The sequence below is a fragment of the Trematomus bernacchii genome, unplaced genomic scaffold, assembly GCF_902827165.1.
Source record: "Trematomus bernacchii unplaced genomic scaffold, fTreBer1.1, whole genome shotgun sequence".
Classification (NCBI taxonomy): Eukaryota; Metazoa; Chordata; class Actinopteri; order Perciformes; family Nototheniidae; genus Trematomus; species Trematomus bernacchii.
Genome location: NW_022987689.1, coordinates 3,712,687 through 3,726,141, shown reverse-complemented (window position 1 = coordinate 3,726,141; position 13,455 = coordinate 3,712,687). Strand labels below are relative to the sequence as shown.

At 42.7% G+C, this 13,455-nt stretch overlaps 1 protein-coding gene across 3 annotated transcripts in view; it reads left to right on the top strand.

Moving 5' to 3' along the window:
- arhgap21b (Rho GTPase activating protein 21b) overlaps positions 1 to 13,455 on the top strand; it is a 36,867-nt gene that overhangs the window by 19,942 nt on the left and 3,470 nt on the right. For all 3 annotated transcript variants that reach the window (XM_034137512.1, XM_034137513.1, XM_034137514.1), the window contains 15 exons: positions 162 to 1,734; positions 4,601 to 4,747; positions 5,030 to 5,132; positions 5,242 to 5,287; positions 5,865 to 5,987; positions 6,090 to 6,389; positions 7,174 to 7,235; positions 7,341 to 7,483; positions 7,584 to 7,726; positions 9,207 to 9,365; positions 9,491 to 9,569; positions 9,696 to 9,769; positions 9,877 to 9,966; positions 10,183 to 10,350; positions 11,063 to 11,168. In XM_034137512.1, the coding sequence (XP_033993403.1) occupies positions 162 to 1,734; positions 4,601 to 4,747; positions 5,030 to 5,132; positions 5,242 to 5,287; positions 5,865 to 5,987; positions 6,090 to 6,389; positions 7,174 to 7,235; positions 7,341 to 7,483; positions 7,584 to 7,726; positions 9,207 to 9,365; positions 9,491 to 9,569; positions 9,696 to 9,769; positions 9,877 to 9,966; positions 10,183 to 10,350; positions 11,063 to 11,168 (3,316 nt within the window). The remainder of the gene's footprint in view (positions 1 to 161; positions 1,735 to 4,600; positions 4,748 to 5,029; positions 5,133 to 5,241; positions 5,288 to 5,864; positions 5,988 to 6,089; positions 6,390 to 7,173; positions 7,236 to 7,340; positions 7,484 to 7,583; positions 7,727 to 9,206; positions 9,366 to 9,490; positions 9,570 to 9,695; positions 9,770 to 9,876; positions 9,967 to 10,182; positions 10,351 to 11,062; positions 11,169 to 13,455) is intronic.

Sequence of the window (13,455 nt, the reverse complement as noted above, 5' to 3'; positions counted from 1 at the left end):
TGCAACATGCACTGCCCACACACATGCATCCAGTCGCATTTGTAATATCACACTTGACTTCTCTGTAAGCATCTAGTAGGACACTGTTGAATATTACACACACTTGCAAATGCAGCTTGTACTGTATCTATTGTAACACTGCTTTGTCGCTCTGTCTCTAGGCCTACTCCCAGGATGCCTACATCCGTGGACGCAGCAGCTACAGTGGAAATGCCTGTCACATTCCTGACCCACCCCCAGTATGCTACCCCAGAGTAGACTGTAAGCCTACGGGCATGGCCCAGGCAACAGACTCAGCAGGGCAGGTCTGCCGAGGGCCAATAGCACCCACGGACCATGGGTACCGCAAGGAGATCACCGTGCCCCCATCTCCTCCTCCTCAATCGTACCCAAAAAGCCAGATGGCAGTGTGCATGCGCAATGACGGCGTGAGAACTGTGGTGGTTCCTCCTGAAGCAGCCCAAATGGGGCGCATGGGTCCAGCAAATAGGATAGATTATATGGACCCTGTCTTTGTCAGGGGTAGGCCTGGGTCACTGGCTCAGTATTCTCACCCTCGAAAGGCTGATGTCTATCCCAGTGGTCCAGGAATGGTTCAATATGGAGGTCATGCACCTCACTACCCAGGCAACAATCAAAACATTGATTGGCGCACATACCAAACGTACAGGGAGTACATTGACAACAAAGGAATCCATTCCCATGCTAGTCGGACTATCCAGGAGAGGCTCGACAATTTGCGAGCATCCGGTCAGGCCACCTTTGGCCCTACTCATCACATTCCCCGGGGGGACTGGGTCCCTAAAGAGATACGGCGGAGGAGTACCTCCCATGAACGCTCATACCAAGGACCTCCACCCCATTTTCAAGTGGCCCCACGCAGTGCTTCCCAGGACCGCATGAGCAGTGCAGAGAGAATGGGCAATACCAGGAACTGGCCACCTCGAAGCGTTTCCCAAGATGGCCTTATGCACAAAGCCCGGGCACGCTCGACAGACTATGTTGACCCTGCAGAGCTGGTTCGGCCCAATGAGAGGAGAGCAGGATACGGAAGGGGGGACCAAGGTACGAGGCCCAGCAGACAGTCTATCCCCAGACAAGCCATGCTCTACAGGCCTTCTGCTGGATACAGCGGTGTCATGCGGGGGCCACATAACCCTTCTGTCTACTCTAAAGGACCAGATTCTCTTCAGATGAGATCTTCACCCATGCTCTCAGAAAGAAACTCACATTTTGGAAAAAGCACCAGTGTTGAACATTCTCTTGTTGACCAAAGAGTTGCAGTCAAAGGAAATCATTGCGCCCACCCAACCCAACGAGGCCTGAGTAGGATCGGGGCTGATATTATGCAGGCAGTTGAGGCAGGCAGAGACGCAGCATTAGTCGGACAAAGGTCTTCTACATGTTCCACACCAAAACAGATGCGTCAGAGACCTAGCATCCTCAAGCCACCCCACCCAGACTCCCAGAGTCAGGTCAACGGGCGGAGCCCCACAGACACTGGCGTTGTCCTAAGGGAGAAACCCCCGGCTGGAAAGAACCCCAGCCCTCTGCGGCACCCCTCCTACATCCTGGCTGTAAACGACGACGGACCAGACTCCACAGCAGATGTGGCGGCATGCTGGCTTCCAAACGATGCACGTCGAGAGATGCGCATGCGCCGCCTCGAGGAACAGTGCCACACCTCCTGCTCCAGCAACCTGGATGAGTCTCTGGACTCCATTCCATTCATCGGTAAGAGAGCAATCATTTGAAAGCCTTGCCGCCCAAAGTTGTCATGGCAACAGCAGAAATCCATAGTAACTTGTGGAAGACTGACAGTGCTGATACTGTAGCTAGATTAAAGGGCTTCACCATAGATGCTAGGCTAATAGAAACTAGTTTAAAAGAGATGGAGGAAATACTGACTCAGGAGACTGTAGACGGCTATAGTTTCATTGTTAATCTGATAGAGTGTCTTTTAGTGTGTGTCTTTACAGTGATGGACAGATGTTATATATAAATGCATCTATGTGGGTAGATGTTATTATGAATCAGGTTTGTGGCATTCAGAGAGGTTTTGTGGGATCAGCTTAACAGGCGCCGAATGAAGGATGACTTAAGCCTTTTGGAAAATATTGAATTTCTCCTCTTAATATATTGTTTTCTTGGATGGACTTTCTCTTCAGAATGGATTACTTTATGGTTCAGCGCTCCATAATAGATTTGTCGGGTGATTTAAATAGATGTCATCAACAGAAGTGAGCTGATGATGTTTTACCTCATACCCTTTCCAGAGGTTATCAAATGATTTACTTTAATATGCTTTGTATCAGGTTTTGGTAGTGGTACCGGTTCTTGTTTTAGGGAATCTGGCGTAATCAGTTCAGCTGTCAGAAAAATACATAATTTATAGGAACTCTCAGCATGTTTATATTTTGCTGCTGGCAAGAGTGGATGGAGGACCTTTTTCTTCTGTAAGGTTGAAAATGTTGAAGAAAATATGTGTGTGGATACTTATTTTCTCTGTTTGACTTTCTCCATCTGTCTTTTTTTATGTAATATGTATTGTGTATATTTGGCTGTCCGTCGGTCAGTCTTCCATTTAATCAAAGGTAATCATTGATTTTTCTTAGGTCTTTGTGTTAGATTGGAAAGATTGGACTTTATATTAAAAGACCCAAATCAGCATATTGTTGGTGGCTTTCAACGTCTGATCCACCTATATTTTGAAAGAACATAAAGGAAACATTTTGTTCTAAGCAGGTGCACTGTATGGAGGAACTAGGCCACAGGCAACGACAGCACTGCAAGGTGTTAGTTTGACCCCTGGGAAAAGAGTTCTGCGTTACAATTGGGTCTTTTGAATCTGTTCAGGGAAAAAAGAATCTATCATATGTTGCAAAATAAGTTTTACTGAAAAAGTAGTTCCTTTGGGGTTCTACTGAAGCCCTCTTTCCCACTGGAGATACAAATAAAAAAAACACTTACACACACTTATCATCTGGCTTTTGACTTTAGTGGAGAAAGTTACAAACATCAACTCCAAGGACAAATGACTCGGCAGTAATCACACACATCTATGGTTTCAGCTCTGATTGGCTCTGACGGAAATATATATAGGTAAAATCTACTGGGATTATTATTATTTATTCAACAAAACATACAATTAATATGCTTTTTCAAAGATACCAGACTCTATTGACAAAAACAGAAATTGACTTCATTATTGTTAGAAACCCAACGAGGCCTGAGTAGGAGAAGTCCGTGAAGTTGAACGTGACACACCAGAAAAAAACTGAATGGCATACTACTCTGGCAGTGGGAAAAGAGTCAATTCCCATTCTATATCCCCTTCGTTCAAAAGAAAACCTGCTTATGCGCACTCATTTTAGTATGAACAAGGGTATTGTTTATTCTCCACGCCATTTATTTAGATAAGGATGGGCGGGAGGAATTCCTTCAGTACGTAGTTATCAATGAGGTCCCTAAACTTTAAGGCTTAGCAACAGTGTCTGGCTGTTCCTTCAGCGGTCCCTATAACGTTGGTTGGCCAGGTGCAGGTACAGACAAAGCAGGCAGTGACAGTGATGATGCCGCAACACCGCTGGGACTGGTGCCCCAGCCCAGGAGAACACTGCCCTGATTGTGTAAGCGTCTGGGCCTCCATCAATGCCCTGTTTCAAAGCCCTCTGGGTGGTTATCAGCCCAATAGCCCAATCCATCATAGACGGGTCATATATATTTTACCTTCTTTGGACGACAATGGCTGGTATGATGGAAGCAAGGTTGATCCTTTAATTGTCAGTTTAATCGTTTTTTTAGCCATGCAGCCTAATTTTTGTTTATAGGCTTTTTAACACCTTTAATTATCCAAGTGTGAGAGTTTTTGAACAAAAGACGCTCCATGGAGTTGCCGATAAAACCATTTTCCCCCAGAGCAGTACCCCTCGGGTGTTGCTATAGCAAGCTGCTAGTGTATGGCCTGTCAGCAGCGAGAGCATTAAACCTGAAAGGACCCAATTGGTTAGTTTCGCTGCATTTTGCCTCTGCAAAAGCTATCTGCATGCATTTGAGTCCTAAAGGTTTGTTGTATAGTCTTTGATGTCTGGGAGGTACAGCAGAATGGAGTGGTCATCTTATCTTTCGTAGAGACTAGATAAACATGAAAGACTTGTCAGGTACTTAATGATGTGTATTAGTGATGGGCAGATGTTTATTAAGATCGCCTATCAGGCTTTGTTTGTAAGATGGTGACATCCTTTTTCCCTTGCCCCGTTTCAGAGTTGGGAACACTCTGGAACTAGGACAGTTGCTTTTAAATTTAGCTCCAAAAACCCCTCTGCTGCAGAGAGCAGTTTGTAGTCTGAGCTATTACAGGCTGGAAGTGCCAGGAGTGGGCAGTACTCAAGTGTTAAGAACTTTCTATCCCCGCAAGAAACTTGTCAGAAGATGATCCATTCTGATTCTCAGCTTTGGTGTGGCACGTTATCGACGGGAGTCACAGGAACACTGTTTTACATCTTTCCTAGATCCCACAGATGGTGTTTAGCAAAGTTTTATGTGGATGTCTAAATCTAATCTCTGTGCTCACGCTGAATATTTGTTATTATTATTGTAGATGAGCCAATCAGCCCCAGTGTGGACCGGGAGGCCGCTCCCATTCCACCCTCCGCTGTGATATCTGTTGCACAATCCATAACTACAGGCCCCTCTTCTCCAGACTCACCATGCCCTCCTATTCGCCGACAGCTGTCACATGACCAAGGTAAACAGATTGGGTTGGTTTATGTCAATTAAGGCTTTGCTTTACAGAATGCCTTGGTGGAAAAGGAAATGACTGAGATTTAAGATTCATTTTTTTTCCGTGAATTTATCTTAGTGAATACAATCTTTTCTAACTTTGGTTTTTAACGTTTATATAACATGAATAACGATTGAAACATTTTCTCATTAACTTTAACCAATAACAATTACATTTGCTTTTTACATGTAACTAGTTACTTCTCAATACTGGTTAAAATGTGTTTTTTTTTATTACTTTTTTTAGAGTCCCTGAGAAGTGCTTTACTGGAGTCTGATACAGCCAGTAAAACAGAGCGGTCCAAATCCTACGATGAGGGTCTGGACACCTACCAGGACGAGGGCAGAAGGTCAGTGCATACTAGGATTAGGCCATTGCTCGCATTTTATTCTCATTTTATTGGATCTGTCTGACCTTGTCTCTGACTTGAATTCTGAATGTTTCTGTTATTTCTTTAGGAGATCTTCCAGTAAGAATATGCCAAGTTTTAGAGGCCTGAGGAAGGTAACAAACTATTTGATTTCTCACAGCATGTTAGATTTGATGTCATTATACATTTAGACTTTTCATTATTTTGCCTAGCTTTCTGAAATTCTAGAATTTTCATTAAAATGCACCTGAAATGTCCAGCTTGCTTGCAGTCTATAAAAGCATGTGCAAATTAAAATGAAAACTTAACTTTTCTTCAAACATTTAAACTTGAAACCGAACAGAAAAAAGGTACTGAGGGAGTAAATACTTCAGAGACCTCCAATACTGATTGACATTTTAACAAATGTATATTTTACTGTAAAAATGTGTCCTCATTCATTTAAAGAAGTGCGTTAATCTCCTGGATTTAGTGTCCCCCTCTCAATTTACCCTCTCTGGGTTCCTTGGGAAGATTTTTGAGACAAAGATGTTTAAATGTGTTATTTATAAGGTTGTCCCGTTGACCATGTAACTTTGACTTCCCAAGTTTGATTAGCCTAGAATTTCTTAAAGCCTCGAGTCTTCCTCTCTCACTCCCCCAATGTTTTATGTCACACTGAACTGTCTACCAATAATGAGAGTAAAACGCGTCATTAATCCACTCTTTCAGGCTATGGACGGTAATAAATCTTCTGATTCTGGATCTCGAAGGGATTCATCTGCCGATATCTTTGTTGATTCCACAAGAGAAGGGCTCCTCAATTTCAGGCAACTTAGTACAGATAAAAATAAGGTATGCCTTTATACACCTGCCTTAATTTATCAGCAATATATTACTAATATTTTGTGTTTTGTAACGTGTAAGTATTTCTCTCTTGTCTCCGTGCCTCTGCAGCGTGTTGGTGGAGGAATGAGATCATGGAAGCCGATGTATGGTGTTTTGAAAGGTTACATCCTAACCCTCTACAAGGACAGGAAGGATGCACAGTCTCATGCTTCGACGCCATCGGACGAGGAACCACTGCGAATCAGCATCAAGGCCTGTCTGATTGACATCTCCTACAGCGACACACGACGCAAGAATGTGCTGCGACTCACAACCTCGGACTGCGAGTATTTGTTCCAGGCAGAGGGAAGAGACGACATGCTGCACTGGATCAGAGTCATTCAGGAAAACAGTAACCCCGATGAAGAGGTGCGTTCTAGCAAGGAAACACATTTAAAACCACATGATGATCCCTCATAGTATCACCTCCAGCTAAAATGATGGAAGTCTTGAGAAATGTAAACCCTGAAGGCAAGATATTCATTCTCTCAGAAAGTGAAATGTGCTCAGGGCACTGCATAGCACTTGTTGTTTAGAGTTACATGAAAAAAACAAGGAACCAGACTATACCGTAGTTTAGTATAAATTCCAGGGGCACCAATCACTTTGCAATAAAGTGTAATTAGAAACTTGTTTGACATGGGCAGGACAAATACAGGTAGCTTTGCTTGTGGTGTGAGCGAAACATTTCAGAGTGAGCCAAGCAGTAAGCTGCTTTTCAGCCAGACCTCATTTACTGAAAACTCCTGGAAAGAATTCATTTATCTGAGAAGGAGGTCTTAGAGCACATGATTAGCTAGGATTAAAAGCAGGGAGAATCAAATGTACATATTGCAGTACTTGTTGTAGTAAACAATGCACTTTTATCAGCATTGCCCTTCCCCCCCACTGATCTCAACATTAAATCCATTCATAATGTGGAATATTTATATAAAGACTCCTGATAAAATGTCTTTATCCAATCATGTTATAAAATGACATTCAAGGCCTACTATAGGGAATGATTTTGTAGGATTAACAAGGAATATCAAGTAATTAACAATTGTTTACTGATATTAAAACTAAATTAACCATTATTTAATTTAGAATAAACAGTTTTAAAAGTGTACTTCATATGACGACTGTCCCTAATGTTTTTCTGCTGTCTTGACAGAATGCTGCTGTAACAAGTCAGGACCTGATCAGTCGAAAGATCAAAGAATACAACATGATGAGGTATGCAGGACGCCACATCTCCAGCACATATCTACCCGTTTGAATAGTGTGCCTAACCTAATGTAATATGTCTGTATGTTCTTTGTTGCTATTTTTCTGTATCAGTACGCCCAGCAGCAGATCTGAACCTTCTCCAAAATCCTCCCGCCAGTCCCTGAGTATAAAACAAGCCTTCCTGGGGGGTAAAGAAGGCAAGAGCCACAGCCCTCATTCGCCTAGAACAGGAGACGATAGGAGGGCGCTGAAAGGTAAACACACCAGCTCTATTTAGTGTGCTTAGAGGGCATTTCTAATGACAGGTGGCTAATTTATTTATTTATGTGCATATATTTTTCTTTGCTCTATCAGAAGACTCCAGTCCAACACGGGACAGGGCTGCCTGGAAAATTGGCATTGCAGGAATCATGAGGAAACCCTTTGAAAAGAAGACTCCAGCTGGGGTCACGTTTGGGGTGCGGCTTGATGACTGTCCAGCTGCACTTTCTAACAGAGTGAGTCTCATCCTCTCTCCATGTATTGGAATAGAAAATGCTCCTGTAGTTTAGCATTCAGGGGTTGTTTATAGCATCTTGCTTTCATGCACATAGGCCTATCACAAAGACTGTTAGACAATTTGTATGACATCCATGGACACGACCTCAATCATTTCTGCAGACCTCAATATTGAACGTTGTGTTTACTTTCTTGTTAGTTTACATACTAATCCCACCATGATGCCAGAATAAACAACAAGGCTTTCCCCTAACATTATTTGACATGGGGTAGTGGTGGTCTAATGGATAGTGAGGTGGGCTGAAGATCGGAAGGTTGTGAGTTCAAATCCCGCCTGGAACACCACCACTAGTGTGCCCTTGAGTAAGGCACTTAGCCCTTAGTTACTCCAGGGAGAATGTCCCTGTAATCGCTAATTGTAAGTCGCTTTGGATAAAAGCGTCAGCTAAATGTAATGTAATGTAATGACATTGCATAGACTAAGAGTGTTTTTGTCAACAGAGCCTGATAGTCCATAGGCGCATTCACACCGCAGTACTTTTCCCACAAAGGTTCATGAGATCGTGTTCACACCGGAATAAGTTCCTGGGGAAGGATTAGACAAATGAAGCCGCTGACGTCACTTCGTCTTCTTCTGCTTTGGGTTTACTGGCAGGCCGCAAACAACTTCACGGCGTATACTGCCACCCAAAGTCCCCGGCCGGAAGTCCCCGGAGTTGGGGACTGGCTTCAGTAGAAGCTGCTGGGACTCCCACCAGCTTCTACTGAAGCCTTCCGAGTAAATCGCCAGAACGCCGACACCTCCTCATCTCCACCGCTCCCATGTTTTCTTTTGTGTTGCCATAAGTTAGTCTCTCTACGTTTGTGCGCTGGGCTAATGCTAATGCTAATAATGCTAATGCTAGGATAATAAAATGGCGGCTTCACAAAACTTTCTTTGAGTTTTACGGGGCGTGGTTTGCATTCCGCCCAGCCAATCAGACATAGGAACATTTTTCTCCCACGAAAGTACCTGGGACGGAAAAGGGGGTAAAAAAGGTTCTGAGGAACTAATTTTAGTTCGGCTCTTTTTGGTGTGAACGCGACATTTCGGAACTATATCGGAACTAAAGTGGGAAAAGTACTGCGGTGTGAACGCGGCTCATGTCATTTATTCTTTTGGTTTTGTGTTTTATTTTTTATTTTATTGATGTGGTTTTTATTTAGGATATTTCCCAAAATAAAATTAGTCCCATTCTAGTGTCTAAATAATCATTTAAATGCAATAAAACTATTAACATGACAGGCCTACAAAAACATAAAATATTGATTTTTATATCAAGCTGACAGCCGAAGTGGTAGCTAAAATTGGTTGCCTGTCAAAGACAATAATGTGTCTATGTAATGTGTATGACACATGAATGCATGCATACAGGCTTTTATTCAATGTTCAGATTCAACATATTTGTGATTTGTATCTAACGTCTTCCTGTTGTGCAGTTTGTTCCTCTGATCGTGGAGGTGTGCTGTAACGTGGTGGAGGAGAGAGGTCTGGAGTACACAGGGATCTACAGAGTGCCTGGGAACAACGCTGCCATCTCCAGCATGCAGGAGGAGCTCAACAGCAAAGGCATGAACGACATTGACGTCCAGGAAGACGTGAGTGACTGACAGTCGGGCTGCGCAGTACAGTGTTCCACTTTACTGGCAACATCCATTAGCAGTGATGGATCTGTACTGTAAGCTTTGGCTTAACCCTCTCTCCATCTTTCGCTTTTCTGCAGAAATGGCGGGACCTCAATGTCATCAGTAGTTTACTTAAGTCCTTTTTCCGGAAACTTCCAGAACCTATGTTTACAAATGGTGAGATTCTGTAAATACACTGACCGTGACTAAGAAATGACAAACAAAAACTTTAATATTGTTGCATATTCTGTCTGATTCCTCTATGTTCAAATCAAAGTAACGGTTTTTCTGCTTTATTCACAGAAAAGTATGGAGATTTTATTGAAGCCAACAGAACAGAAGACACAGTGGAGAGATTAAAGGAGCTCAAGAGGCTGGTTAGTCTGAAATGAGAAGCATTCATTTCAATTGCATTACATTACTTACATTACATACTATGCATATCATTAATCACAAAACTGCTTCCCTTTTTTAATTCTTGCAGATACAAGAATTACCTGATCATCACTATGAAACTCTGAAATACCTTTGTGCTCACCTCAGGAAGGTTTCTGACAACTGTGAAATGAACAAGGTACGGCAGTTAACAGGATCTGTCAGTGTTAATGTCATTAGGTAACATCCTCCAATCCTTCCTCAATCCAGTGTCCTTTAGAGGATTATTTAATTAAACCTGACTGGCCCTGGAACCTTTCTATCTTGCTCTGTACAAGCCTGTAATAAGAACATAGTGACAATAAAAGCACTTTAACTTTTACCTTTTGAATGTGTCCTTTCCTCATCTGTTTAGATGGAGCCTCGTAACTTGGCGATAGTGTTTGGTCCTACGCTGGTCAGGACGTCTGAGGACAACATGACCAACATGGTCAATCACATGCCGGACCAGTGCAAGATAGTTGAGAACCTCATCCAGCAGTACGAGTGGTTCTTCACTGACGACGGGGACGAAGACCCTGTGGTCAGTGGCAAAAAATGTTTACCTTCTTCTTCTGTTGTTGTTTTATCATAGATACAAATCGACTGTCATATATACACCTTCTATTTCTGTTCATGTCATGTATGCATGCAATCATACATACATGGCATGATTATGGCATGTTTATTTATTTATTTTACAAGATAAATATTTGCATTGCCCCTTTTCACACTTAAATTAAATGCTTTCACTTGAATATGCTTTATTGCTGTTAATGTAGACATCTTTAAATTAATATGAGATGGGTGCTAAACCACATTTCTTTGCCAATAAGCAAAAAAGATAAATACCATTTGTACAAAAACGTTTTGCAAAACATCTTGGTCGCCCCCTGGTGGCTGGATGTAAGTTCAGCACTTGATTTGATATGCGGCCGAGTTTTTGAACATCAATACCACAGTCGGTCATGTTCATTTAATTGTGGTAAGCCAAAAGATGAGATTGAAATTCATATTTTATTTATTGCAGCACTATATTGGTGTTTCAAGCTGAACTAATCAATATCCTGTCTCAAATGACTTTGTTGGTGGAGAACAGAACCAAGCTACTCCAATTTATGAATCCTTTCAGTCAGACAATCAATGCAGCTTTAGATACAATTAACTTGTGCATGCATTTGAGTGTTTTATTCAATCACTCATCCTCTCTCTGCTCTCTCTCCTCCTCTGGTTCCCACCTGGGTCTCTGTTTCCAGACCACAGCTGAGCAGGAGAGCACGGTGCAGTCTCAGCCCGTGCCCAACATCGACCACCTGCTCTGTAACATCGGCCGCATGTCAGCGTCACCGGGCGAAGTCTCGGGTAAGTCTCTGAGGGGTTTCTCTCAGGAGCACCCTCACAGCAAAAATATTATATTAACAGCAATACAAAATGTCATGATATTACAGTTCATTCAAATATCTGTGCAATTACTCTAAGATGGAAGTGTGTTAACTCTTTATGCTGAGACGATGAACACCATGCCTATTATCATTTGAAATGCTTTGAGCAAAACCACGTTTATTAAGTTAACATTTTATTTGTTTCTCTTTAAGCAAGCTTTTTCAGTATTCTTTCAATAAATACTTTTTAACCATTGGAAAATTATTGAAAAATACCTTGCAGTACGTTAAGCCTTTATTTATTTGTTTGTTTTTGGATAAAAGTCTGTTTTGTTTCGCTGTTGGTGTTATTTTTTGGCCAAATAGTTAAAGTTTATTTCCGTTCATTTCTTTGCTTTACTCTTTATTTCCTCTCGGTCAAGTCATTTTTTTTCTCCCTGTGCTTTACCTGTGTTGAGACGACGACTCCTTTTCTTTCAGTTCTTTTCTTCCCCTCCTCCTCGTCTCTCACGTGAACCCGGCATGTTCTTTCCCAAAGAAAATCTAACAAACCAAAAGAAACCATGGAAGTTTTAACCCTTCTGACCTCTGCCCTTCTGTGTGTAGTGTGTTGTTTTTCTCCCCTATTCCTGTCCAGCACTCACACATGACCCAATCTTGACACAGGCCAAGTGGGCGGCGTCTATCACTCGATGATGTCGCTGGTGGACTCTGTTATGTCAGTGATGGACAGCTGGGACTGTAGGAAGAAGGACGAGTGTTGTGCCCAGTGTAGCTGCCTAGTCTGCAGAAACCCGCAGCTCTTTTAAATTTGGGCGAAAGGAGGAAAAAGGATAAAAAAAGAAAGAAAGAGAAGTCGATGTTTGTCATTTTTCCTGTGGTGTGCACGTCTCATATTTAATACCCTACAATGAGGGGATACAGAGCGATGCTGCTGTACTTTCTCTGAAAGCCCTTCTGCTGTCTCTTGTTGTCTCTAAAGCTGATCGCAAGGACAAGTAGCATGGTACGGTCAACCTCAGGTTCTCTCCCGGTCATGTGGCATACTCTGTCATGATGTCTGAGGGTGGGGGTCGTAGCTGTGGGACTGAGCTGGATGTTCCCCAGCACATACACTCAAACAGACCCACACACACACACACACAACATTTTAGGTGACATGTCGATGCAGAGGCACACATGCTGTCATATAGCAGTGGACGAGCTTGTGTGTATGTAGTGTTTTTTTGTGTTTGCGACGGATAGCTTTTTGTTTCAGGTGCCTCCTTTTGTGTCGTTTTGATTTGTTGTCTGTGATGTCTTTGTCTCTGTTACATAACATCCAACACCTACATCAGTCACTTAAATGTCCCTCACACACACACACACACTGTCTTCCTACCCAACACACTGACAAGCACACATTTTGAACCTAATTTTGATCATTAATAGCCCATTTCCACCCAGGAACTCTTTCAGGAGCCCAGAAATCTTTAACCAGAGGACGCAGGGACAAACATTTGGTTATTTGGCCTAGTACTTAGGGGGATTGGTCAAAGTCCATCTCGTAAATCTTCCCTTGAGCTTTATTCAAACAATAAGGATGCACTGGAGCCCATCCCTAACATACAGGCAAGGGTCAGGCATTCCTGATGTTAGCAATAGAGACACGCTTTGGCTTCCTTAGAGAGTGCTTTAAATGGGACTCTCAGATCCCGAGTTCTTGTGGCTCCATGGTTCCTGTGACTAGTTTGGTGGAAGAGGGCTATTAATCTGCTTATCTTTGTTAGCTGCAGTTTGCGTGTTTTCTTCTTTTGGCAGAGTGAGAGTTTTGTGAACTCTTTGATTTCCTTTTTTTTTATGTTGTTGAGTATGACAGGTTACATTTTAGAAGGCCTCGCAGGAGTTTATCTAGCTTGGAGTAAGAGCAATCTTTTCATTATACTGAGGCTTGCCTGCGCCAGCTATATCGACCACGACATACACTCACTGTGACTGTTCAGCTCAGGCCCCTAACGTTTGAGCTATCTCATCACCCCCCCTCCTCTGTGATGTCTTGAGTTGGGAAAGAATGGCTACAGCTGGTTGTAGCGGCTACATGTGATGCTCTGTGACTGACGTGTTTGTCCGTGATGTGCCGTCGTTCCATCGAAACATGAGCATGAGCTGCTTTTTGTGTCTTCGTTTACTGCTGGACTTTCACTTCTTCTCTCATCCATCATCTCAGGCCTCTTCTGCTGCTTCATCCACTTATTCACATAATGCTTAGTGTGGTTTCTCGTCCTCTT